Raw genomic sequence first — 26,730 nt, forward strand, 5'->3', positions numbered from 1 at the left:
AGAGAGAGAGAGAGAGAGAGAGAGAGAGAGAGAGAGAGAGAGAGAGAAAATCTCATACTCAAAACAATCCTACGAGGCAGTTTGTATGAATAGTGTCCCCATTTTATGGATGATGAAATTGAGGCTTAAAGAGAAGAAATTACTTACTCTAGGTCAAATACAACACTTGAACTTAGCCTCTTTTTATACCTGTGGTTAGAAATAACCCTATACATATAGGGTTATTTCTAACCATGTCCCTCATCAGGAAAAAGGACATCTATCTTATTTAAGTAGCTTCAATGCAAATATACTACTGCATGCTTAATGCCTCTGTTCTTGGTGTGTTCGGTGACCATCTTTGTGAATCCTCTCATTGTTCTGCAGTCCCTTGCTGCTGCAGCCTAGCTGTCCTCAAAGAACAAAAAGAGAGTAACCTAATACAATGGATCCAATTTGGAAATTACATATCCCTCCTGTAATTGTTCCATATGACCTATCAGTTGGTCTCACTAACATACACTTGTTTATCTCTTAGCTCTTACATGATACCATTAGTGATGACAAAGGGTGAAAAGAGAATAGGAGCTAGACAACCATGGTATTTTAAGGAGAACCTGGGAGCCTGAGAGCTGGCAAAGACCTTAGAAATCATGTACTTAGTTCATCCCCCTGCCCATTTTATAGACACTGAGACCAAATGAGGCATTTGACTGATGGGAAATCAAATGCCCTCAGCTGTAAATGAAGTGAATTGAACCACATAGTTAAACTCTAAAAGCCAGTCAGACACTACTAACATTTGCAGCTTCTGAGGTTAGTGTGTGTGTGTGTGACACACCTGTCTGTCATTGTTGCTGTTCTTGTTAGTCCAGCTCATTGTCGGAAGTTTTAAAATTCATTTATATTTAGAGTGTCACATGATATCCAGGTATGGTCATAATGCCCACAAGGTACAGCAGTGAGAGCACCAGGATTTGGAGTCAGAAAACATGGGTTCAAAACTCAGCTCTACCATTTGTTACTAAGGAGTCATTGGTCAAATCACTGCCTCTCTTTGGACCTCCTCAGTTTCCCCATTTGTAAAGAGAAGGTATAGGGGCAAAGGGGTACTGAATGACCCCAAATCACTTCTACCTTTCAATCTAGGGAAGACCAGCTGGCTCAGTGGAAAGAAAATCAGTTTCTGGGAATCTGGGTTCAGATCCTGGCTTTGTTACTTTCATCCTGTGTGATATTACCCAAGTCCCCTTCCTTTGCCAGGGTTCAGTTTGTTCATCAGTAAAATCAAGGGAGTGGGTCTGTACATTTCTTTCTGCTTCCAAAGGTATGCCCCTACAAACCTGCAGCTTTGGCTTTCTTGCAGAACCGAGCTAATTATAACTGGGCTCAGTTTGAGTCCTCCCCGGGTGAAGCAAATCAACTTTTAGGACTTTTTTTGCAGGAGGTTTTCCATCCTGCTTGGCTGCCTTTATTTTATTTATAACCCTAGGCAAAGCACTACGCATGTTTCTCCTAGGATGTGAAAGCCTACACCATGCATATAGCATCCTTTCCTGGCTCTGTCTGGGTGCTACTGATGTCGGGGGCTGTTCCCAAAGTATCCACTAAGGGGAGTCGGGACGCTGGACCTCCCTTTTTGGTTTCTATGACAACGGTGAGGAGGAGAGCCTCTCCAGCAGAGCGCCTGCTAAAGCAGGTGTTGGGTTGCCCACAGCTCCAGAAGCTCCGATCTTCAGGAGCTCGGGAGTGCTCTCTCCCTGCAGCACTGGCGTGAGTTCCCCCGAGCTCAGCTGAACGAAAATGGTTCACCACTCAGGGTCGATCCAATCCTTTAAGCAGCAGAAAGGTTAGTGAGAACCTCAGTCTCCACTCCTTTCCCTTTACCTCCCTCCCGCGGGTGGTTTTATTAGGTCTGCATGCCCTTGCAGTCTGACGGGAAAATCCCTTCAGAACTCCCTACTTGGCTCCTCGAAGCTGATATTAACCAACTCTGGGTCTTTGAATTCTCTCGTATTGCCGCATCAATAGCTGAGGGTGATTTCCTGAGTTTCTTCACTGTGCCTAAGGTTAAGTAATCTGTCACAGTATGCTGATTTCCAAGTGCCATTTCCACTATGATTGCACTGCAGTAAACCACAAAGGATGTATGGCATCGCTTGGCATGTCCAGTTGGTTCTGGAGCTGCTGGATGGGGGACCTGAGTGGTATTTGCTAAATGTTAAAGGTGGTTCAGGCAGGAGGGTGGAAGCCACTGAAGACATTTTAGGATTTCAGGCTACATGCAATCTTAGAAAGAGTCTTTGAGTGTGTCGTCAGAGCTAGGAACTCATCAGCTCTATCGGAAAAGTTTATTCCGTCTGAGACCAAAAGACTTGTTCCTCCAGCCTAGTCTATGTTCCATAATCTGAGCAATATCTCTTTGTAAAGTGCATCTGAGAACTTCAGCCAGGGCTCCCTCAAGTTTTTGCCTTCTGTTTTCCCTGCCATGCGTGGCACGGTAATTTATCTTCAGCCCCTGCAATGCTGAGGAAAGGAAACATGATTTCAAATGTCACTCAATCACTGCATTCTTTCATCCAGCCATTTGATTTGCAAAGCTATTAAGGATCCTGCTTGAATGGTTTTTAGTTTTTATTGTTTTTTTTTTCTCCCCTTCCTGTCAATAACAGGCTGCCCAAATGTCTTTATTAACCAACATCATTACTTTTTTGTTAAAATAGCTATAGAGACAATAGAGATACTAGCCATAAAGTTGCTAATTTTCATGGTATCTTCATGGAATAGCAAAATAAAACATTTTAGATTAAGAAAAATAGTTCCAAGATGATTATATAGCTTGAATTTTTAATTATATTCTTGGCATTTATTCACTTATAAACATTTTTACTTGGTATCTTTCATTTGTATGAATGAATCTCACTGGTGAAGGGGTAGAGACATATTGGGTATCTGCCACATCACCACTCAGGAAGTTTCTGCTCTCTGGGACTTACCAGAGAGTTGGGATCTTTCAGATGTCTTGGTGCTAGATAAAACACACACACACACACACACACACACACACACAGAGCCATATGGCCATAACTATATTCCCACTTATAAAACCAACACTCCCAGTACATCTTATATTTTATTTGTCTCAAAAGCTTGGTCTTGTTTAACTTAAATATAGTACTTTTTGACTGAGATTTTACTTCAGTTTTATGAATAGTGTTGGGAGGGGAAAAAATAATTTGCTTGGTTTTTTCCAGAGCACCAGAAATATTCTATTTCTTTCTGTTCCACATCTATGATTCACCCATATCTAAAGACAGACTGTCTTTAAATGGCCCCTAGAACAACTTTTTCTGTGGGGATACATGTGTTATTTTTTTTTTAATTTAAAGCAAATAATGGCCAACTTTGAGTCAATCTGTTAGTGCTCAGAAGAAGTAATGAACAATTAATGTAAATGCTGATCATGTTTGGTGTTTCCATGATGATATCTAGGAGACTTAATTTTGAAGCATTCTTTGACTGCCTGGTACATAGCCTTTCCTTTTTTGTGTGTGTTTGTGTTTGTGTTTTGTTTTGTTTAATAAAGGCAGCTTTAGCAAAACAAAAAATATAAAAGCTAGGAGGAAAAGTAATGAGATTTTAACAGTGAGGATCTGAGTAATTGTTGGTGCATAGCCCTAGCAAGAATGCCTAGAAAAATCAACATGAGGTCATTTTGCTAGAAAGAAATGGCCAGTTTCTCAAAATGCTCCATCTTTCAGGACCTTTCTGAAGCTATAGATTCCATTCATGGGAAGATACATATAGAATTAACTGGTTTCTTAGAGGCTGTCTACTCCAACCACTATATTTTACATTCTGGAAACTGAGTCTCAGAGAGGATGACTCACCCAAGATTTCACAGGCAGTCAGTCAATTGGTAACAGAATGGGGATTTTATCTGAGTTGCTCTTTCTTCTGGCCCATTTTTCTACCCAGTGCACCAGGAGAAAACTTAGGGGAGAGGAGAGAGACTGTGAGTTAAATGTGGGTGTGGGTTCCAGTTCCTTTGGAAAGCATATTGGATCTTAAGATAAATGACCTGGGTTGAAAACCCTGATAAATGCCATTACATATTTTATTTCTTCCATTAGAATAGAAACTCCTTAAAGGCAGGGACCATTTTGCTTTTTTTTCCCTAAGAGCTAAGTACAAAGAACTTAATATAATGCTTAATATGAAGTAAGAACTTAATAAATTATTGCTGATTGAATGATTGACCTATACTCTCTGGGTCTCAGTTTCCTCATCTGTAAGATGGATCATATAATCTTCTGAGTTAATTGGACAAGTCATTTAGTATTTCAGGGTCTTGGTTTCCATATATGTAAATGAGGAGATTGATCCAGCTGAGCCTTAAGGTAAACTGGCTAAGTATGGTAACTCTAAAAGAGTGTCTTGTAGAGAAAGTGATTTGTTAATACTTTCCTTATAGGTAAGTGGTATTTCAGAGGAAACAGAGACTTCTTCCTAGAGATCAGTCTCAACAAATATGTTTAAATTTTTGCTATGAACTAGATATTTTGTTGGGTATTGGGGAGAATACAAAAACAACATTGATATTATCCCTTCTTTCAAGGAGCTTACATTCCCTCAAAGAACACAACATATTTAAATTTGAAGGAGATAGATAGTCCTTAGACATTTTACTTTGTCTTTTAAGGAGTCATTTGGGTGATTTTAGGGGTCCTTTCCAGGATTCACTTTGTTACCATGAGAGACTTTTTTTTTCTTTTAAAAATTTAATTTCATGTTTCCATTCTAAGAAACACTGAGGCATGCCATAAAACACACTGTTATGAGTCTAAAACTGTCCATATTCTGTAAGGTAAATATATACCATTGTTATCTTCAATATGAAACAAGATACAGTACTTGAATTCTTCATGTCTTTGCCCACAAATCCTTCCCAGAAATATTACATAATTTTTCCTAATAGATACTAAATTTGGCAGGGGGGAAAGGTGGGGGAGGAAAAAGAGAACAGTATGGATGGGAATAGAGGAGAAATTAGCCCCACAGAGTATGATTTCTATTCTTTATTCACTTTGTTTAAACTCAAATAACTCATGCTAGCCTTGGCTCCCCAAATCCCTATTGCAGGAACAGATAAAGATATAGTAATTGAAATAGGCAGCAATCTCCCCACCACCCCTAAGGCAAGTCTCTTGAATGGAATGGAAATCAAAGTTTATTAGGGATTCCCTTTCCCCTAGACTCTGAGCATTTCCTTTTCCTCAGACCTAGCTGTCATCTGTGTCTCTCCAGGGACTATATTTCTATAACAATCCAAGTTAAATCTAAATTCCCTTCTAGAATAAACCTCTGTGAGCACCTTTGTCTCTCTTACATCCAAAGCCTGTAACTTAATCATCAATTCTATAATCCCATTAGAAGAAGTTTTGGTGTCTTCACCTTGCCCCCAGTTAAACATTTAGGACTAGAAAGATCCTCAGGGGCTATCTAATCTGATCCTACCTCCATTTCACAGTTGAGAAAACTAAAGTTCAAAGAAATGAAAAGTGACTCCCCCTCCCCCAGATCTCATGGCTATTAAGTGGATGAATAAAGATTTGAACCCAGGTCCTCTGACTACAAATCTAATGCTCTTTCCGCTTTACCAGCCTGTCTGAAGCCTGGTTCCTAATTCCCCATGACTGCAACCCTAATTGACCCAATACAGTCCCAGGCGAAATACCTAAAAAATATCAAATGCATTCCCTGTTCTTTAAATTTCACTGCAGCAAAATAACACATGGGGACAGTCTGTAATGAGAAATTCTCTATTTCTGTTATTTGTTGCTGTAAAAATGATCCCCAAATGAACTTGGTGAAATTGCCATTTGTAGAAATAACATGTTTTCTAAAGCCTTGCTATTGGGAAACTGATGGGGTTTGGGGAGCAGGAGTAGGTGTCTGTGAATTGTTGAGGAAATACTGAGAATGTTTGATCATTCAAGTTAAATTTAAGTTTGATGAAATAACTTTGAATTGTTAGTTAAAAACAAAACAAACAGTTTTCTGTAGTTTGAGCATTCCTTGGAATCTTGTTCTATCATAGTGAAACCATCACACACACACACTTACTCATACACATACACACACTTATATACATACACACACTTATACATACACTCACATACATACACACACACTCACACACACACACACACATATATATATATATATATACACACACACATACACATCCATACCCACTCCTACACACATACTCATACACAAATATACACACACATTCACACACACACACACACACACACACACACACTGTTGCAGTACTGAGATGACCAGTTAACATATTCCTGCCTTTCCTTTCTGAGTCCTGAAGGCTCCTCTGGTGAAGTTAATGGAACACTTCTGGAGATGTTTTCAAATGCCTGAGATAGAAATGGAAAGGAAACTAGTTATATTGAAGTGAATTTCTCAAAATTTTAAAAACAACAACCACAATGTGTATAGACCCCAGGGTAAGAATCTACTCCAAAGGTGACCCACAGCTGCTGCATTTCTATTAACAGCAAGGCACTATTCATATAGAGGATGAGAGGGCAGTCAGTCAGTGAGCATTTAAGTACCTAACTGTGTGTAGGCAGTATCTGGAGATACAAAAAGAACAGCATAATGTTGGTCCTTGTTAATGATGGCTGTTTTTCTATCTATGGACTATCTTTAGGGAGACCACAAGTCCAATCAGTAATGAATTCTGAAAAACCTTCAGGCCTTTGTAGCCAAGGAAGTTAAAAGACATCTAGTCCATTCTTTTAGATCCCCAGTATTATAGCATTGTAAACTCTTTAGGATAGAACACTGGGTCTGGCATCAGGAAGATTCATTGTCCTGAGTTCAAATTTGACCATAAACACTAGTTGTGTGACCATGAGCAAGTCACTTAAACTTGTTTGCCTCGGTTTCTTGAGCTGTAAAATGAGCTGGAGAAGGAAAAGTCAAAATACTCTTTGCTAAGGAAGCCCCAGATGGGGTCACAAAGAGTTGGACACAAGTGAAATGACTGAACAAGAAGTTCTTTATGGATAAGATGCACTTTATTTTTCATATAGGAGAAACTTTATTTCTCCTATAAAAATAAAGATGCACTTTATTTTTGGTATAGGAGAAACAGTGTTAGACTGGGAGACAGAGGAACTGGACTGAAATCTTGGCATATACTTAAAAGCTGCTTTAATGTAAGCCCAGATTTCAGGCCAAATCCTCAGTAACTTGATTCTGGCCAACTTTAACGATTTTTTTTTAGCTGTCTAGGGTTCTATTTCTTTATATTTTCTTTCTTTTCAAAAAAATTTTATAGTTTCACTTTTTCCTTTTTATTGCTTTTATCAAGAAGTCATTATATATCTGCTATGTGCCAAGCACTGTGATTGACAGTGAGAATATAAAGACAAAATGAAAACCATTCCTGCCTTCAGAGGGTTTGTTTTCTATCAGGAAAAATTAGGATCTTCATAGAGAAACAAAACAAAGAAAATACAAAGCAATTTTAGAATTGGAAGAATCACTCCTAAGCAGGAGACTAAGAAAGGCTTCTTATAGGCAGTGACATTTAGACCAAACCTTTAAGGGAACTAGGGATTCCAAGGGGAGGCAATTAAGAGGAAGAGCATTCTAGACATAGAGGAAATTCTTACAAACACACAGAGAGGAAAACAAGAATGTTATCCGTGGGGAACAAGAGTCAGCCAGATTGAGTGGAACTCTGGCTGCAAAACAGAGTGGAGGTCTTCTCTTTAAAGTTTCTCTCTAAAAAGAGAAGCTGGAACCAACTATAAATGGCAGGGAAACAAGTGTGTATCTTATCTAGAGGCTATAGGGAGTACTTGATTGCAGAAGTGATATTCATCATTGGAAATATTCATGTGGAAACTACATGCAGGATGGATGGAGAAAAGAAAGACTGGAGGCAGGGCAGACAAGTCCGAGGCTTTGGCAATAGAATAACTGAGATGTAAGTAATGGGGTTTTCTGAGCTAGTGTAGTGGCCTCATGAGAGGAAAGAGAGGGATGGGAAGGAGAAGCAACTCCAGGGTTATTTCTCAGTAGATATGCCTTGGTCATCAATTCCTTCCATGTAAGAAAGAAAAATAGTTAAGCAAAAGCAATGGACCAAAAACCAGAGCTGAGAGCACATGCAAACTTCCACACTCAAGGGCCCCACCTATTTTCAGGAGAAATGTTGTATGTTACATCCTCTTTTCTCCAGAACCATTATGATCACTGCAGAATTCTGATTTCGGCTGTTCATGAGTGTTACTTGCATTTTATAGAATAGTCATTTTATTTGGGCAGCTAGGGGGTGAAGTGGATAGAGTGCCAGGTCTGAAGTCAGGAAGATGCATCTTCATGAGTTCAAATCTGGATTCAGACACTGATTAGTTGTGTGACCCTAGGAAAATCATTTAACCCAGTTTACCTTGGTTTTCTCATCCATAAAATGAGCTGGGGAAGGAAATGATGAACCACTCTACTATCTTTGCCAAGAAAACCCCTAATAGGGTCACGGAGAGTCAGATATGATCATAAAGACTGCATAACAATAAAAGTCTTTTTATTCCATTGGTTTTACCTTCTCTGCTTTTCATCAGAAAATGTAAATCCTATATCTCTCTACATTTCTCATATTAGACAGCTATGTGATACAATAGATAAAGCACTGGGACAGGAATTCCACCTTGGACACTTGGTAGCTGCGTGACTCAGGGCAAGTCACAACCTTAGTTTCCTCATTTGTAAAGTGGGGATAAAAATAGCATCTACCTCAGAGAATTTTCAAGGAAGATAATTTTTTAAAGTGTTTAATATAGTGCCTGGCACACAGTACATATTTATTCTCTTTCCCTTTTCATATTCATCATTTTAAATAGTGTGGTAATAGGACATAAATGAATATACCACAATTTGTTCAGTCAGGCATAGCGTCTCTTTCTAGCTTTTTACTACCACAAAGAGTAGTACTGATATGATTATTCTAGCATATTTGGGACCTTCCTTTCTATTACTGTGACCTCCTTGGGGTATGCGCTAAGCTGTGAGCTTTCTTCTTCAATATGAACATGAACAGTTTGGTGAATTTTCTCATGTAATTCCAGGTTGTGTTCCAGCATGGTTGGCCCAATTCACAGTTAGTTCAAAAGGCTGTGAGGGTACCCATCTCCCACATCCCCTGCATTGGTGACTCTCTTCATAATTCATCATCTTTATCATTTTGGTGGGTATGAGGTGAAACCCCAGAATTGTTTGTGTTAAAGCTCTCCAATATTTAGTGATTTGGAACAATCTTTCATATATGGTTATTGGTCATTTTAATTTCTTCTGAAAACTGTCAAAATCATTTAGTACTCTTTTTTAAAGTGTATCCATGATGTAGCCTAATTGAAAAGACCAAAACTAGTCAAGATTTTTAAAAAGTCAAGCATATAAGTCACTGGGAGATGGGAGGATGGAATCCTTACTCTATTTATAAAATGGGCTAGCAGTTTCATTGAAAGTATCTTGGATCCCTTTCTTATATTATTAGCACAATGAACTCCAAATGGTTACAAGACCTATATACAGATGACATCATATAAATTTAAAAAAGGAGAAGAGAAGGAAATACTTTTAAGGTCTGTGTTCATGGGAGAACATTTAATTAAGAAATATAAAATAGACAATTTGATTATAAACTTTTTTTAGAGTTTTAAAGTGAAAAATAAATGCAGCTATGATAAGAAAAGCTAACAATTAGAGAAAAAAAATCTTTGCATCAAATATCTATTGTAAAAATCTGACTCATTCATGTAAGATCAAGACCAATTTCCATGAGAATATCGTAGTCAAGGGATATGAACAAAGCTTTTATGAGGGATATTTACAAAGGTGGGAGGGGGGCTGGATTAAGAGAGAGAAATAACATGGCACAATAGAGAGTGCTGACTATGGAGTCAGAGCATTCAGGATCAAATCTTATCTATGCCATTTGCTGCCTGCTAGGATGCTGGTTGAGTTACTTAATATGTGTTGTTGTTGTTTGTTGTGGTGGTGGTTGTGGTTGTTGTTCAGACACTTCAGTCGACCCCATTTGGGGTTTTCTTGGCAGAGATGCTGCAGCAGTTTGCCATATCCTCCTCTAGTTCATTTTGCAGATGAGGAAACTGAGGCAGTCAGGGTTATGTGACTTGCCCAGAGTCACACAGGTAGTAAGTGTCTAAGGTTGGATTTCAATTCAGGAAGATGAGTCATCCTGACTCCAGTCCCAGCATTCAATCCAGCAGGCCACTGAGTTGCCCAATATCTATAGGCTTTAGTTTTCCCAAATGTAAAATGAAGGAAGGAGAGTGGGAAGGGTTGGGCTGGACTGGATGACCTATTAATAACACCCAATGGTGTGATTCCTTGAATGAGAACCATCATCTTGGGATCTTACTTATTTCATTCTGGCAAATGTTTCTTTCTCTAGAATTAGCAGAACATGTGGCTAAAAGAACTGGTATCACAGTAGATCCTAGGAAGAAGCTGCAATATGACAGACCCAGTCAGGTAGACTTACAGTGAGATGACAAAGCTAAGACATTAGAAGGGATCTTTGCTTCCTCTCACCTCCCCAGAAACATCAGCCTCATTCCCTTTTCAGCAGTAAGTTAGCCACACTAGAACCAATAGAATCAGGAAGTGCTCTGTGCACTGAAGCAGAGGGATCCTCTGCTTCTGCTCAAGTGAAGCACTCTTCACCAGGAATCACCAGCATTGCTGGTGTAGAAAAAGATAATGCATCTTTAACGTTGTCCTGTGGTGCCTGGGACAGCCAGAAGCAACAAGAGCTCCTCCCTCTTTGCTCTGAAACAAAAAAGTTCTGTTCTCATCAGAGCCATTTAAGGGATGAGACCTAGTCCTTTTACCTCAAGTTATGAGGAACTGGGTCCCATTCTGCTGCCTCACTGATCCTAGGTCAGTCTGGAGGGCCTTCCTACCTCAGCTTTAACCAGCCTTAATCAGGCCACTGTGGGCATAAACCCATCTGCTGAAGTCAGCAAACGGTTCTGACTTTAAATGTGTGTATGTATGTATGTATGCATGTATGCATGCATGTATGTATATGTATACACACTATACATACACACAGAGAGGTATACAGTATATACATACACATACATATAATGTATGTATACATATGTATGTATACATGTATATTCATATAGTATATGTATACCATGTTTGTTTAATGTATCATATATTATATTACATATTTATATTCTATACTTGTACAGAAAATATAGGCATGCATGCATATATTTCATGTGTGCATGCATGTATATGTACACATATATGTAGTGTGTGTTTTACAGTAACTATGAATGCCCAAACACTAAGCCCTAGATTGAAACAGGATAATTTAAAAAGAATATAGCAGAAAAAAAGAGGAAAAGAAAGAAACTAAAAAAAAAAGAATAAACAAAGGAATGAAAGAAAGAAGATATATTTTTCTGTCTTCGAGATATGTATATATGTATGTGAATGTATGTATACACACATATACATACATGTATGTGTTATACCAATTCTCCAGGAGCTGATGATAGTATCTCTGTGAGTATTTGATAAATTTTTATTGAGTTGAATCCATTTGTGCAGTGGGCTCTCTGGCAAGAGAATCCTAAATCTGAAAAGTTGTGACTTTCTCTAGAATAGTTAGCATCATAGTTAAGGAAGGAGAATCAAGGATAAAATAGGAAAATGGGGACAGGGGTAGAACATCTACCATTTGTATTCCATCACAAAGTCATTGGGGCCCTAGATTATTATGCATTGGTATTCTGCATTCATTGTTCATTTGTTCCTCCATTGTCCCATCCTGCTACAGAGCTGACCATGGGTTCTTGAAAGCAAAACTAGCAGAATCCAAGTTCTTCTGGGTCTCACTAAGCTGGTAAGTCACCAAATGTATGTAAAAGCCACAGATCCTCTGTGTTGCCCGAGTCCTATATAATTTCAGTCAGCCCCTGTTCATCTGCCTATTTTAAAATCACATTATCAACTACTTTGCATATGAATTTAGCATAACCTTAAACTTTAAAATGTCTGTGTAACAGCAATGGAATGAAACATTCCTTTATTGTACTTGTAGAATACCAATATTTTCAAAATCTGAAAAATGCATTAAAACCTTGAAAACCAAAAAATTATATCCTTATCCTTTTTCCTTCCTTCCTGCTTTCTTTCTTTCCTTCTTTCCTTCCTTCCTTCCTACTTTCTTTCCTTCTTTCCTTCCTTTCTCCCTACCACCTCCCTTCTTTCCTTCCTTTCTTCCTTCTGTCCTTCATTCATTCCTTCTTTCCTTTCTTTTTTATCTTTCTCTTTTTTTCTTCTATTCTTTTCAATTTATCCTATTTTAATCTAAGCTTCAGTGTTTTGGCATTCATAGTTACTGCCAAAGTCTCATTTTTTCAAATATTTCTACTAAATTGATGTTGTATAAACAGAAATACTGGAAGTATTGTTAGGACATTTCTATTTTTAACCAGATTGGGAGTGGGGCAGCATGAGGACTCGTGTTTCTGTTCCCATTTATATGTTGCACCTTCAGGTTTACGAAGTATAAATCACCAATGTGTGGCATTTCTTTCCCTGTCTCTGCCCTCATTCTTCCTCCTTTCCCACTCTAGTTGCTTTCAACTGTTCTTTTTACAAACTTGAAAACAACTAAGACTTTAAAGTACATCTCCTCTGTCTATAGTTACAAGACTTTAAATAATTCAAATCAGGAAAAGAGAAACAATGGATTTCAGTTGCTGTATGGCTCTTTCTTTCTATGCTGTATGGATTTCAGCTGAAGGGTTCCACTATGCTTATTGCTGATGGGTGATTTTTGTTTGTGCTGCTGGGTCATGAAACAGTTTCATTTTCAGTCTATTTGGCTCCTTAAGATTCTATGGAAAAATTTTAAATGGAAAATGTAGTCTGATGAATTATATAGATTTCAAATATAAATGGTCGAATAATGAGTCTCTATCATACTATGTTCTTATGTTTAATATTCAGTCGTCTATAATGTCAGTGGATAAAATTGCTTTTTTGTTATTGCATAAGAGTATTTGGGTATAAATTCAAAAAAATACCAATCCAAAATAAATTTGGGATGAGTTTTTGGAGGACCTTTTCTCTTTCTCTATAATATTTTAAAGAACTCTGAATAGTAATAAGAAATTATAAAAGCAAGTCAAGAGAAATATGTGGGTAAATGGGGCCAATAGCATGATATGAGGTAAAAAAAAAAACATTCTATTTAAATTTCTACCATGGAACATATTTTCCTAATATCGTGACATAGGCCTTTGAAGAAATGCAGAATGCCACATTTTCAGTTGTCTTATATATAAGTAAGTGATATGGACTGTGCTGAATAACTTGCAGTTTCAGATCTTAACTCTTGCCAGAAATGAGGAGAGACATAACTTAGAAGCATTTGGGCCCCTTCAGAGTAAGTGACTAAAGCCTATGGATTCCAACAATTCTGGAGGGCAGCTAGTTGGCACGGTTGTTAGAGTGTTGGATCTGGAGTCAGGAAAGCTCATCTTCCTGAATTCAAATCAGGCCTCACATACTTACAAGCTGTGTGACTGCAGGAAAATTACTTAACCCTGTTTGCCTCAGTTTCCTCATCTGTAAGATGAGTTGGGGAAGGAAATGGCGAACCACACCAGTATATCTGCCAAGAAAACTCCAAATGGTATCATGAAGGGTCAGATATGACTGAAAAATGACTAAACACCATTTCCACATTCTCTTAGATGGGTTGGAATTATGGGAACTTTTGATAGCATTTACCAATGTGGCTCACTGCCACCCTCCAACATTGATCTAGGCATTAGCTGTTCACTATGCTAACTGATTTAAGGAGGAAGCAGCCTTAAAATCGTTTTAAAAATACATCCAATAAGCCAGTTGTAAGTATCTAAAAATAAGCTCAGAAATTCCTGAGTATAATTCCCATCCCCCCCAAAGTAGTTTGGGGCTCAAGTTATTCTAAACTTTTGACTCAGATATAAAGGTTTGGACGGGCAGGTAGTTGACAGGATTTTGATAAGTGACTCACCATGAGTACTGAGGATATAAAAAAAAAATTAAAAAGTTCGGCCTCTGCTCTGAAGATGTTCACAGCCCATTTGGGAAGACCATATGCAAACAACTACACATATAACCTATGTAGAGAATAGATGGAAAGCAATATTCCAGGGGAGACACTGGGGTGAGAATGGAGAGTAGAATGGGCCAGTCTCTCTGCAATGGGAATGTCCTTTGGGGTAGCTTTCCTAGGGAGCTGAAACATCAGTGAAGGACTAATCTGTATCTGAGATGGCTTCCCCTTCATGTCCCCACACCACCTTCTGCCACCTCTCTACCTGTAACTTCTTCATAATATATTCCAATACTCCTTGCTACCAGGGAGGAAGAAAGAAAAGGATGAAGGGAAAGGAGAAGGGGAGGGAGGGAGGAAGAGGAGGGGAGGATCCACTTATTTAAATTTTCCCAGCAAACACTGAGGAAGTTTGTGTTTTCACCTCTCTTCTGGGAAATAGCTTTGAGAAGAGGTTTCTTCCTTGTCCCTATTCATCTCCCTTCTCCTTCCCTATCAACCCCAAACAAGAAGATTCTGAGGTGATCCTTAGAGGGGTAGAGATGAGCCTGCATCTTGGGGAAATGGATCAAGAATCATTGAGATGAGACAAGGGAGACCTTTCCTGTCATCTCCCTGCTCCCTTTGCTAATGTCTTCCCACAGAGATTATCTGCTATTTTCTATATACATATGCCTGTGTGTATTTACATATGTATATATGTATGAATATGTACATTTATATATATATATATAATGTCATGTGTGTGTGTATATAGACAGATAGATATGGAGAGAGTTAAGTATTTTCTCTCCCTTTAAAATGGGAGCTCCTTGAGAATACTGACCAGTATTTTTGTTTGCTTTCTTCTTAGTGTTGCTATTTATCTTTTCACTCCCTGCACTTAGCACAGTGCCTGGCCCCTTGATGCCACTCAATCACTGCTTCATGATTGGATTTTTACAACAGTAGTGTTTTCTATGCCTTTCCAATGTAAATATCGCAGCCAACATCTGTGTAATGCTTTCAGGTTTGAGAAGCTTTTGACATAGTTCTTTTTTTCCCTTTGATCCTCAGAGCATCCCTATAATGTAATAAACATCATTATCTTCATTTTAGAGATGAGTAAACTGAGGCTCTGAAGCTTGGGTGATTTGACTAGGGTCATAGTGTTGAGATGGTTGCATACTTAAGTCTATTCTGACTCCAAATTTCAGACTGTATTCTCTTATGTGTGGGACAGGTTTTTATAGGCTGATTATGTTACTGTACCACCTTGTTTCTGTGGAGGTGAGAAAAAACATCTTCTGATCTCCCTTGAAAATGAAATATTGCAACTAATATTTTTCAGGAGTTAGAAACTGCTTCTAATTGCTATTTGGGGGCTTTTAAGTTATTGGTGTTGCTGACCCCATTCTCCTGCCTGTTAACTGTGGCACTGTCAGGGGGACTCAGTGATTTTTGCCTCCTTGGCACATTAATAGACTCTAAAGTTAATGAAAAATATAACAGATTATGATCATATATGGTAACTATTATTATATAGAAAAAGATAACTGCCTTTGATTCACAAGAGATACATCAATTCCTTCCTTAAAGTTGTGTCTTTTTAAATTTTACATGGATAAACCTGAGGAAATGACCTATTTTCACGATTGGTCTTTGAGCCTCTTTGAAATATAAAACATAAAAACATAAAAAAATACTGACTGAGAAGGTTATGATTTACTGTGACCTGGGGGTGGAGAACTTATGTCCCATAAGGAGTATTCAGTGTGTTTGCATATGTGAAAGGTAATAGTCCTTATTAAAATGAGAATGGCCACTTAGGAATATCATCTTGACTTCACCAATCATTCCAATCAGATTTCCAGCTTCATCATTCTACTTTGACCAGTTTCCCCAAAGTTTCCAGTCACTTCTAAATTGTCATATCTAATGATCTTTTTCTCCATACTCATTCTTACCCTTTCTATATCAAGTGATACCACTCTGTCACAATGCCATATCAAACCTACCTCTTCTCAAGATTTTCCTAAGCCTTCACTCTCCTGGTTCTCCTACCTGCCTGATTGCTCCTTCTCCACTTACTTTTCCTGGAGGGTCTTCTGTGACATGCCTACAAAGCCTGCATATCCTCCCGTTCTCCTTCTTGGGTTTTATTCTTTTACCTCAATACTTTCTCCTGGGTATCTGCATCAATTGCCATGGAGAAGATCAGTTATCTCTGTCTAAATGATACCCACATTTATATATTGACCTGACTTGGGTGTTTCTTGAACAACAGTTCATTTCTCATCTTCATTCCTTTGCACTGGCTGTACCCCCTACCTGACATGACATCCTTACCTCCATCTCCCTTTAGGAATTTTGTTTTCCTTCAATGTTCAATTCAAATACTACCTTATCCAAAAGGCCTTTTCCAGTGCTCCTCCCAGCTACTACATCCTTCCCTTTTAGATATCTGTTTGCTATATCTACTCATTAGGTATCATATCTATATCCATCTCTTTACATGGTGTCTTCCCTATCAGAATATAACCTTTTTGAGTAAAAGATTTCTTTTGCCTTTTTGGTATACTTAGTACTGAGTGTGATGCCTGCATTTGGTGAGCATATAACACCTACTTGTTGATTCATTGGTTAATAAGACTTAGGCAAAAATATTACCAATTATGGATCTTTCATTTTATGTAAAGATTAAAAATTGATTGACTTCAGTTAGAAGTCTATCAGCTCTCTGAACAAAATATTAAGGGATGACAGTAATTTTGTTAGTTTTAGTAGTAACGTGTCCTAACATATCCTAGAAAACTATGCTCAATGGAGCCCACTGTGCTTTATGAAAAATCAAAGAAATGTAAGCTTATCAAATGAAGGAACTAGTCCATCTCTCCACTGATCTGTCCACCTATCGAATCACACTTTATCCATTGGCTCAGCCAGTCAGCCACTCAGTTACTCCAGTCAACTTTACACCCACCTACCCATTCATTAGCCCATCCATCCACCTACTCATCTACCTACTCATCTACCCATTCATTCATGTGCCCATTAGTCTACCTACCTATCCTTCCCATCCCACATTTTCTTACTGTTGATTTTTCTATCTGTTGATACCTTTACCCACTAATATAGTCAATATTTGTGCTCTAGAATTGACCTTGTGAGGAATAGAGAGGATGGCACTGCCTTTGCCCTCGAGAGACTTACATTTAAGAGTTTTAGGGCTGTTAGAAGAAGTGTAATCATGATTCCATTATATACTGCATGTCTATAAAGCACAGACTTCCAAGACTACACGCGATGAAATTTTGTTTTTCTTCTTCGTAAGTGAGACATCGATGTTGGAGATATTAATAATGAATAGATCAAAAAGCATTATTGGAGGTAGGGGTAGAGCTTACTTGACATTTTTTTTTAATTTTTGCTTTTTTGCAGGGGGTAAGGGAGGACAATTGGGGTTAACTGACTTTTGAGATCTAATACTAATGAATTATATCAATGTGTTCTAGTAGATAGAGTATTTGGACTTGGGATTAAAAAGACCCGGTTTCAATTCCTACCTAGAGTGCTTAATAGTTCTGTGGCCAGAGAAAAATACTTTGCCCTCTATGTACCTCTGGAAAAATCATTAGGCTCTAACTCCTAAATGACAGATGGTTTGAGATCAATAACCATACAGGTTAAAATGGTGAAAACAATCATCATACTTGAAGTTGGTCATGCTAGCAAAACGTGTATTGGGTGTATTTGCATATGTGAAAGGTAATAGTCCTTATTAAAATGAGAATTGCTACTAATGAATATCTTTTCTACTTCACCAATCATTCCAGCTGCACTCTTCCTTGGCAAATGCTATAGAATCTGTCCCAAATAAGTAGGGCTCAGAGCTTTTTTGTAAAAGGCACCATACCCAGCTAACAAAAGCTTAGCACATTGTCCCCAGGCAATGGGTTCTCATTTGTGACCCCCATTTCTATGTGGAAATTGAATTCCTCTATAACTGATAACTGCCCAGTTAAGAATTAGATAATTGTGGGGCAGCTCAGTGGCACAGTGAATATAGCACCGGCCCTGGAATCAGGAGGACTTGAGGTCAAATCCAGCCTCAGACACTTAATACTTACTGGCCGTGTGACCTTGAGCAAGTCACTTAACCCCAATTGCCCTGCCTCCTCTCCTCCAAAAAAAATTTAAAAAAAAGATTCCTATATTTTAAAATAAGAGTTAAATAATTTTACAAACCCCTAATTACTTTCTGGTTTAGTGTACAAATGAATATGAACCAAAAACAAAAGGGAAGCTAAGGAAATCAGATAGTCTTCACTCTTCTAGTTGTAATGGCAAGCAAAGAAGTACTTAGTGCCTTTTTTCAGCTCAAGTTTCTTTTAAGCCTTGTCCATGACTATATCAAAGAAACAGAATTTGTGAACCCCACAACTTGTGAACCCCTGTGGCTGATGGAACAGGAAGGGGTAGAACAGGGAAGAACTTAATGACCATATTTAAGGAGAAGCCCAGTCTGGAAGAGAGCAGAACTGAGAGAGCGCTTGTGGTGGCAGATTTTGAGAAGGGAACATTTGTGGTGGCAGCACTCTGTCTCTTCTGTCTGTGTTGATTTTTGTTTGTGATATATGCTGAGTTCTCAGACTTTTTTGGTGGGTCTCTGTTGATTTCACAGGCAGATAGTGAATTCATGATGGTGCTGTCAATGTGTATGAATATTATTGTGGCTCTGTTAAGCTTTGTCTTCCCAGAAACAGGAACTGTGAAGGACTTGAGGTGGACTGGACACTGCAAACTTCAGTGTAGAATGAGAACTGGATAAGGAACTGGACAAGAATCTGGATGAGGAACTGGAGAAGTTGCTGAGAGCTACCTGCCTTTGAATCCAGGTGACAGTTGGATAAATTTGGGCAGGAACTGGGACCATGGAAGAGGAACCATGGAAGATGAGATCCTGCCTTGAGTCAAGATGAAAAGACCTCTTCTTGGTATGACTGAGAAGATGAATTAGTATTTGTGCCCAAATATACTAAATTCTCCTGGGATGAACCAACATGCACCCTGATATATAAATTCAAAATATTTGTTATTGTGATTGTTCTTGTTGGTGAGTTCAAATTAGACCTCAGATACTTACTAGCTGTGTGACCCTAAGCATGTCACTTAACCTGTTTGCCTCAGTTCTTCATCTATAAAATGAACTCAAGAAGAAAATGGCAAACTATTCCAGTGTCCTTGTTAGGAAATCCCCAAATGGTATAACAGAGTCTGACACAACTGAAGAATGACTTAACAATAACCATAACCACAAGAGATGTCTTTCAGGCTAGCCATCTCCTCATTTCCCTAGAGCTTGCCCTCTTTGGAGTAGATTCCTTCAATCCCCACACATACATGCATGCGCTGGGTACCTTCCCACCTTCCCTTTTCAGTTTATTTTTGTGTCTTCCTCTTAGATTTTATGCTCTTTGAGGATGGGGACTGCCTTTCTCTTTCATTTTTGCATCCTCAGCTATTAGCACAGTGCTGGGACATAGTAGGCACTTGGTGTCTATTGACTGATGGATCAAGAATTATGAATGGTATCACTAGTAGATGGCACCTGAGTTACATTTTGAAGGAAACTCTGATGTCATCATTGTGGTGACTTTCTGCACTCCTGTGTGTAACAACCAATCCGTGCCTTGATAGATCACTTCCATGAGTTACTGTGGCCAAAGGAATTTATCTCCCAGTGGGCAAGCTTTAGTGATAAAACTCTATAATAGGTAAACTCTGGTCCATTGCTGGACTGAACAGGCAGAATTTATGCCCACTTTCCACTGATCTTTAGATCTCAGGGGCACCTCCCCACACAACTGAGGCATAGGAGGAGGATGTTAGTGGGAAAATGTCTACAACAGCATGTGAAAGCTATACAGTTCCAGAGAAGTGTCAGCCAGTATGATCATTAGCCATCTTAAATCCATTCCCTGAGCTTCATTGCACTGTGATGGCATGCATCCATCAATATTCCCCAGGATGGATCCCAAAGCCCATGTCCAGGGGAAATGCTGCTTCATCAGCTCTTCTCCCTTCCACCTAAGTAGCACTTGGTAATCAGGATTGAATGTTCAGCATTGGATTTTTGGTACCTATTCAACCTTAATCTTATAGAGCTTGCATTTTAAGGAAGCATTACATTTCCTTGGTCCCTGTGAGTAGAAGAGATCCTGAGCTACCCTCCAGCTTATATATGATGAAATCAAAGGAAAAGGCCTAATCGTTTCCAGTTTCCAACAATGTTTTTCAGTGACATCAAGCAAAGTCATGACTGATATGATTCTGGTGAGCTCAAGGATGCCCACACTATCAACAGAGCTACCACTTTGGAACAGGAATGGAATTTTCTTTGACCACTCTGGAGCCTAAAGTTTCCAAATCTTAAAGTTGACCCAAGTGTAAGACCAAGGTTTATGATGGAAAACAATTGCTCTAAGATGTTGAAAAGCCAACTGTATTGCAAAGCTGAGAATGTGGGCTAGCTTTGCAACAGCACCAGAAAGCTTTTCAGATGGTCTTCTATCAGCCTACAATATGTAAGGTTGCATATAACCATTACTTCCTGTCCTTTGCTTGCCTTTCAGCAGACCACTCACATCAAGGAAATAGCTAGCCCAGGGGTGGGGAACCACGTGTGACATTGAGGCTGCAAATTTTCTAACCCTGTACAAGACACTGATATTTAAAAAAAAAACTGGGGGGGGGGAGGTAAGTTTAATGGATACCAGGTCCATATGGGACAATTATATAACATGATATGCTATTCGGTCGTTCTCATTGTTCAATCATTTTCAGTTAGGTGCAACCCTCTGAAAAGAAAACCCCAAACAGGGTCACAAAGGGTTGTACCTGACTGAAAATGACTGAACAACTATTGATTGACACTACACTTCTATGAGAGTGACCTGTTGTTTATTCTGTAGCACTAAAACCCCTTCATACTTTAAAACAAATGTGACCTCATCAGGTTTTCAAAGCAAGGAATTGGAATTTAAAAGAAAAAAGGAACAATTTGATAGTGGGCCAATATTGTTTCAAAAAAAGTAAAAAACAAAAACAAAAACCTCATAGGCCTCATTGTCTTGCCGTACCAGATGCACAGGCAAATAGACTGGGGGAAAAAATCCTGAACTTGGCACCAAGAGAAGCAGGTTCAAAAACAGCTGTGGTATCATGAGAAAATTACTTCATTGAGAACTCCCTCTGTACAAAGGGGATAATAAGCCATTCACTAAGTGCTTTCAGGTGGGGAGGGAAGTGGGGGCTGTAGGGAATTGAAAAAAGAGCTTCCCAAAGCTCTGCAGAAATGGAAGGTGTCCTCATTTTGCTTAATGGATAGTCATTTCAGACATCTGCATAGAAGCTTCCCACTTTTATGGTCAATGAGTTGGCGGGAGAGGAGACATAGAACATCTATTCCTGCATATTCTGCATAGAGGATTACCTAATACAAAAAAGCCTGTATTAGAGATTCATTTAGGTAAAGCCTAATTCTAAATTAAGAACAGCAGCTTGGGGCAGCTAAGCGGTACAGTGAATAGGGCACCAGCCCAAGAGTCAGGAGGATCTGAGTTCAAATCCAGCCTCAGACACTTAACACACACACACATACACACACACACACACATTAGCCATGTGACCTTGGGCAAGTCACTTAACCCCAATTGCCCTACCTTCCCCCTTCCAAAAAGAAAAAAAAAAAGAACAGCAGCTATGTTCTCCCAGCCATAGCTGAGTAGTAGCAAGAGTAATGAGTATTTGTGTGTTAACTTCTCTGAGCCTCAGTTTCCTCTTTTGTAAAATGGGAATACTACTATTTTTACTTTCTCGTTTACAACAAATGTTGCAATGTTTATATATGGGCAGGGTGGAGTGTGTTGTAAATTCATAAGTGCTTTGGAAAATGTGAGCTCTTACTGTTACCTCCATTCAAGAAATACACAAAGAACATCATTTATACTTCAGGGACCCTTTATGGATCCTGGCACTGTTTTAGATTCACAGCTCAGGATGCTGCTGAATAAGAATTCTCATTGCTGTGTTCCAGGCTGATGAGGCTGGTGCTCTTCCTGTTCAGTGGGTTAGGGTTATGTTCTCTCTGTTAAGGACTCTTTCTAGGTCTTTATTTTCTATTCCCGAAAATGTTCATAGCTGCATATTCCTGTTTAGTGCTAAGTCTGTATCTCCTACTGTTAGAAAGTTCCCATATGCATGAACAGGTGAGTCACTGTTGGCTTTAGCCAAAATACCTTTTCCTCTTATACCCCATCCCTACTCTTTGATATTTATGCATCTATGTTTGTGTATGTGTGTGCATATATGTGTGCACATATATATTTATGATACATTTAATTGAAGAATTTTATCTTTACAACATAGTTATTTCTAGGAAGGGGATCCCCCCACGCCCCCACCCTCATCAACAATTACCAGTTTGAACCCTTCTTCATAAATAAAAGTAAAAATTAAGAGAAAAAAATTCATCATAATGACTATTTCTGATTATATATATATGACCTTTTCTTACTAGCGCTCCACATCAGTGCTATGAGGAATAGGCTATGTTTCATTATCTCTTCTCTGTTAACTTCATTGTGTTTTTCTTTCTTCTTTAGCGTTTGACTTCCTTTTATGGATCTTTTGATTTACAGTCCCATAATCATCATGGAAATTGATCTTTGTTTTTTTTCATTTCATTCTGCAACATTTCTTATGAATCTTCAATCTTCAAAAATTCATTACATCTTTTTTTTTAATATACAACAGTATTTCATTAGAGAGGTAGTTATGGCATAAGGGATAGAGATCTGGTCTTGGAGTCAGGAAGTTCTGAGTTCATGTTCCACTTTTGATCTATATGGGCTTTGTGGACCTAGTAACAACAACAGCTATTATAGTGAACTGGGCACAATTTCCTTTTTCTGCTAGTAGTAATAGCAATAATTTCCCAACGAATTATTGTAATAGTAAAAACAACTATAATAAATTTAGAATCAGTCTTCTTAGAGATGGATGAACTATCTTGCTGGTAAACCCTATGGAGCTCTTGTTTTTCTTTTAACAACTTCTGAATTTCCCCATTAATTTTGTCTAACTAATCTTGATGTTTGAGAGTATTCTGGCCCAGATGAATAAATACAGTGCTGTATACCAAGTCTCGAAAGCTGCCAACCCCTTTTCTGCTTCACTGTTGCCAACACTGTGTTGGATTCACTTTCCCTCCAATTTAGCAACAAACTGCTATCTCTCAAAGAAGCACTCTTAATTTTTCTTTTGGTAGTGTTCTTGCCTTGGGAGTGCCACTTTTCTTGAATGTGAATATTTAGCTTGGAGAGGATAAGTCTATGATTAGTCCAGCACTCTGATCCACATATCACCTTCATCACTCTCACATCCTGTCTGTCTCTTCTCCTTATAAGGACATAGTCTATTAAATGCCAGTACTTGCTGCCAGGAGCTTCCATGAAATGATATTGTGCTTAGGTAGATAGAAGACAGTGTCACTGCTGTTACTGTACTGTGACTCAACATAGTATGTCATTTTGGTTTTCCTTGACAACGCAGGACAACAACTAACCAACCAGCCAAAATCCGTCACTCTACTAGCTAGCATTTATTAAACAATTGCTATGTGCCTAGCACTTTGCCAAGTGCTGGGGATATCAGTACAAGTAGAAAAAAAAACACAGTACTTGACTTCAAGAACCTTACTTTCTAATGGGAGAAGACAACACAAGAGGAAGTTGCTTGGTAGCCTACCCTGCAAAGGTAGCTTTCAGCCTCCCAAGGAATGAGACTTTGCTGCCTTGTATACTATAAATGGAAGTTTGGGGAGTGGTCCTGCATTCAGAGGTGAAGGCCACAGGACAGACACACCTACAAGTTGTAAATTTTAGGGATGGAGTTAGGAGACTTTAGGGTGAAGTGATGGGGCATGGTACAGGAAATCTAGAGTGTAGATTGGAAGGGAATGACACATGGCTGGCCTGTGTTCCACCCTTAAGTGGAAGTTGGTGGAGGAAGTTCTCTATAAGTTCTTGTCCCCCAACTAGATTGGAAACTCCTTGAGGACAGGGACTGTCTTTTACCTCTTTTTGTATGCCCAGCACTTAGTCCAGTACCTGGCACATAGTATCTACTTGATAAATGTACTAATTAATTGTATGCTTATGAAATCATGGGTCCTATTTTAACTTGTAGTACCTACCTCACAGGGATGTTAAAGAAGTAAATGAGATAATGGACAGGTAAGACATGATGGGTTCAAGTCTATCAAAAGGAAAGTGAGAGAGCTTTGGCAAGCAGAGATCAGTTGAAGGAACAGGGAATATTTAATATAATGGAAATAAAAGTCAGGGAATGTGATTGCTGTCTTCAAGTTTTTGAAGAGCTATATATTATATGGGAAAGGTATGAGATTGATTTTGGCCTCAGAGTACCAGAGCTATATATTATATGGGAAAGGTATGAGATTTATTTTGGCCTCAGAGCACCAGATAGAACTCTGAATCTGGAGTTAGGAAGATCTGAATTCAAATCCTGCTTCAGACACTTCCCAGATGTGAGACCCTGGGAAAGTCACTTAAACTCTGTTTGCCTCAGTTTTCCCATTTGTAAAATGGGCACAATAATAACACCTACCAGCAGAATTGTTGTAAAGCTCAAATTAGATAATTCTAAAGCATTTAGCATAGTACCTGGCATGCAGTACTACCTAAATAGTTATTATCATTGTCATCATCATCACCATCACCATTGCCATCATCATCATCATCATCATCATCATCACTGGACATTTTCAAACAGAAGTTGTGTGACCATTTGTCAGGTGTATTGTAGCAGGGATTCCTTTTCAAGCCCCGGTTGGATTTGATAATGCTAAAGAGATCCTACCAAGTCTGAAATTCTATGATTCTGAGCAGACTTCTGTGCAGGGATGGATTGGCCTCTGTTAATCTGTTCCTGACATTCTCTGATTGTGGCTTCTTGAGTACTCCCTAGGCTCAGGCTTTACCCAGCACAACCTCAGTTTTACTTTCTCTGATAATGAATTGTACTTTCCCCAGGGGGATTCTTCCCTTGGGCTCGTAGGTCAGCCCTGTAACTGACTCACTTCTTTCATATCACCTCAGGGACCAAAGCATTGACCACATAATGTGGGAGCTCCAATATTCAGTGATTCTCCAGTCCTCTGAGGCTACTTGAATGTTCTGTTCTGCTATCTGGATGGTAAAGCCTCCTTCAGAGTTCACCTCTGCTGCTGGGCTATGTTTCATGCCAGTTACCCTTTAGGCAACAACATGTAACAGGATTTCCTTTCCCCCTCCTGATATATTGTTTTACTTTGGGTGCTTGCTTTCAAACAGGGGATCAAATTGGTCATGTTACAAAATTATATTTCTAAGCAAAAAAAAAAAAAAACAAACAAACAGAAAAGCCATAGACTAAGAGGAAAACTGCTGTCCAGATATAGGATGGCCCAAAGATCTCAATGAACTTTTAAGCTATTAATGTTTATGGTTATTTAAACTTGTTAAGTTATGTAAGCTACTAGAGGTTACATCAGCACTAAGACTTTTGGGGCATGTTGCATAATGAAAATTCAGTTTCGAGTATCCACATTTCATAATCTTAAGGAAAGCTTTATTTTGCTAACAAACTGATTATAGATGCTACAAAGATAACAACATCAACAACATGTATATAGAGCCTCTATGTCCTAGGCACTGTTAAGTGATCTATAATCATTAGTTCATTTAATCCTCACAAAAGCCCTCGGAAGCAGGTATGATTATTATCTCCATTTTACAGATGAGGAAACTGAAGCAAACAGAGCTTAAGTGACTTGCCCAGGGTCACACAGCTAGGAAATATCTGAGGCTGAATTAGAACTCAGTTCTTCTTGTCTCTAGGACCAGTACTCTATCCATTGCACCTTCTAGGTGCTCCTTTAATAGGTTTGCCCTTTCTTAAGAACAGTGACATGACTGTTCCAAGCAGTCCCATATTCCAGATGAAACAAACAAAAACCTTTCTTCCCTTTGCTATCTCTTATATATTCTATATGGGCCAGTCAATGCCTAAAAGGTGTAGTGGGACTGAAGCAAAGAACTTTGGATGATGTAGCTAGATAGCACAGTAGACAGAGTGCTGCTAGACTTGAAGTCAAGCAGATACAAGTTCAAATATGGCCTCAGACACTTAGTAGCTCTTTGACTATAAGCAAATCACTTAAAGTCTACTGCCTCAGTTTGCCCATATGTAAACTAGAGATAATAATAGCACCTATCTGGCAGGGTTGTTATGAGCAAAAAATGAAATAATATGTAAAGCCCTTTTCAAACTCTAAAGTACTGTAGTGAAAATGTTGTTGTAGTTATTGTTGTTTTTAAACGAGAGCACAGGATCATAAACAAAGAAATGGAAGGGATAATACAGTTCATTTAGCCCAAATGAGTTAAAAGATGTAAACTGTACTGCAGGCTTAAAACTACTATATAAATGTGCTCTATGATGATGATGATGATGATGATGAT

At 38.7% G+C, this 26,730-nt stretch overlaps 1 protein-coding gene across 14 annotated transcripts in view; it reads left to right on the forward strand.

Moving 5' to 3' along the window:
- ANO3 (anoctamin 3) overlaps positions 1-26,730 on the forward strand; it is a 538,169-nt gene that overhangs the window by 245,142 nt on the left and 266,297 nt on the right. Inside the window, exons 1-2 of one of the 14 annotated variants that reach the window (XM_069091317.1) lie at positions 1,637-1,828; positions 11,891-11,956. The exons of 11 other annotated variants lie outside the window; for them this stretch is intronic. Coding sequence is in view for 2 of the 3 variants with exons in the window: in XM_069091320.1 (XP_068947421.1) it covers positions 1,783-1,828 (46 nt within the window). In the remaining variant the exon portion in view is untranslated. Of the gene's footprint in view, positions 1-1,625; positions 1,829-11,890; positions 11,957-26,730 lie in introns of those variants that run through there. 2 more of the 14 variants (XM_069091320.1, XM_069091312.1) reach the window with 2 other exon arrangements.

Source organism: Petaurus breviceps, unplaced genomic scaffold (genome assembly GCF_028583685.1).
Source record: "Petaurus breviceps papuanus isolate PSGF00001 unplaced genomic scaffold, PetGlider_PUasm1.0 188, whole genome shotgun sequence".
NCBI lineage: Eukaryota > Metazoa > Chordata > Mammalia > Diprotodontia > Petauridae > Petaurus > Petaurus breviceps.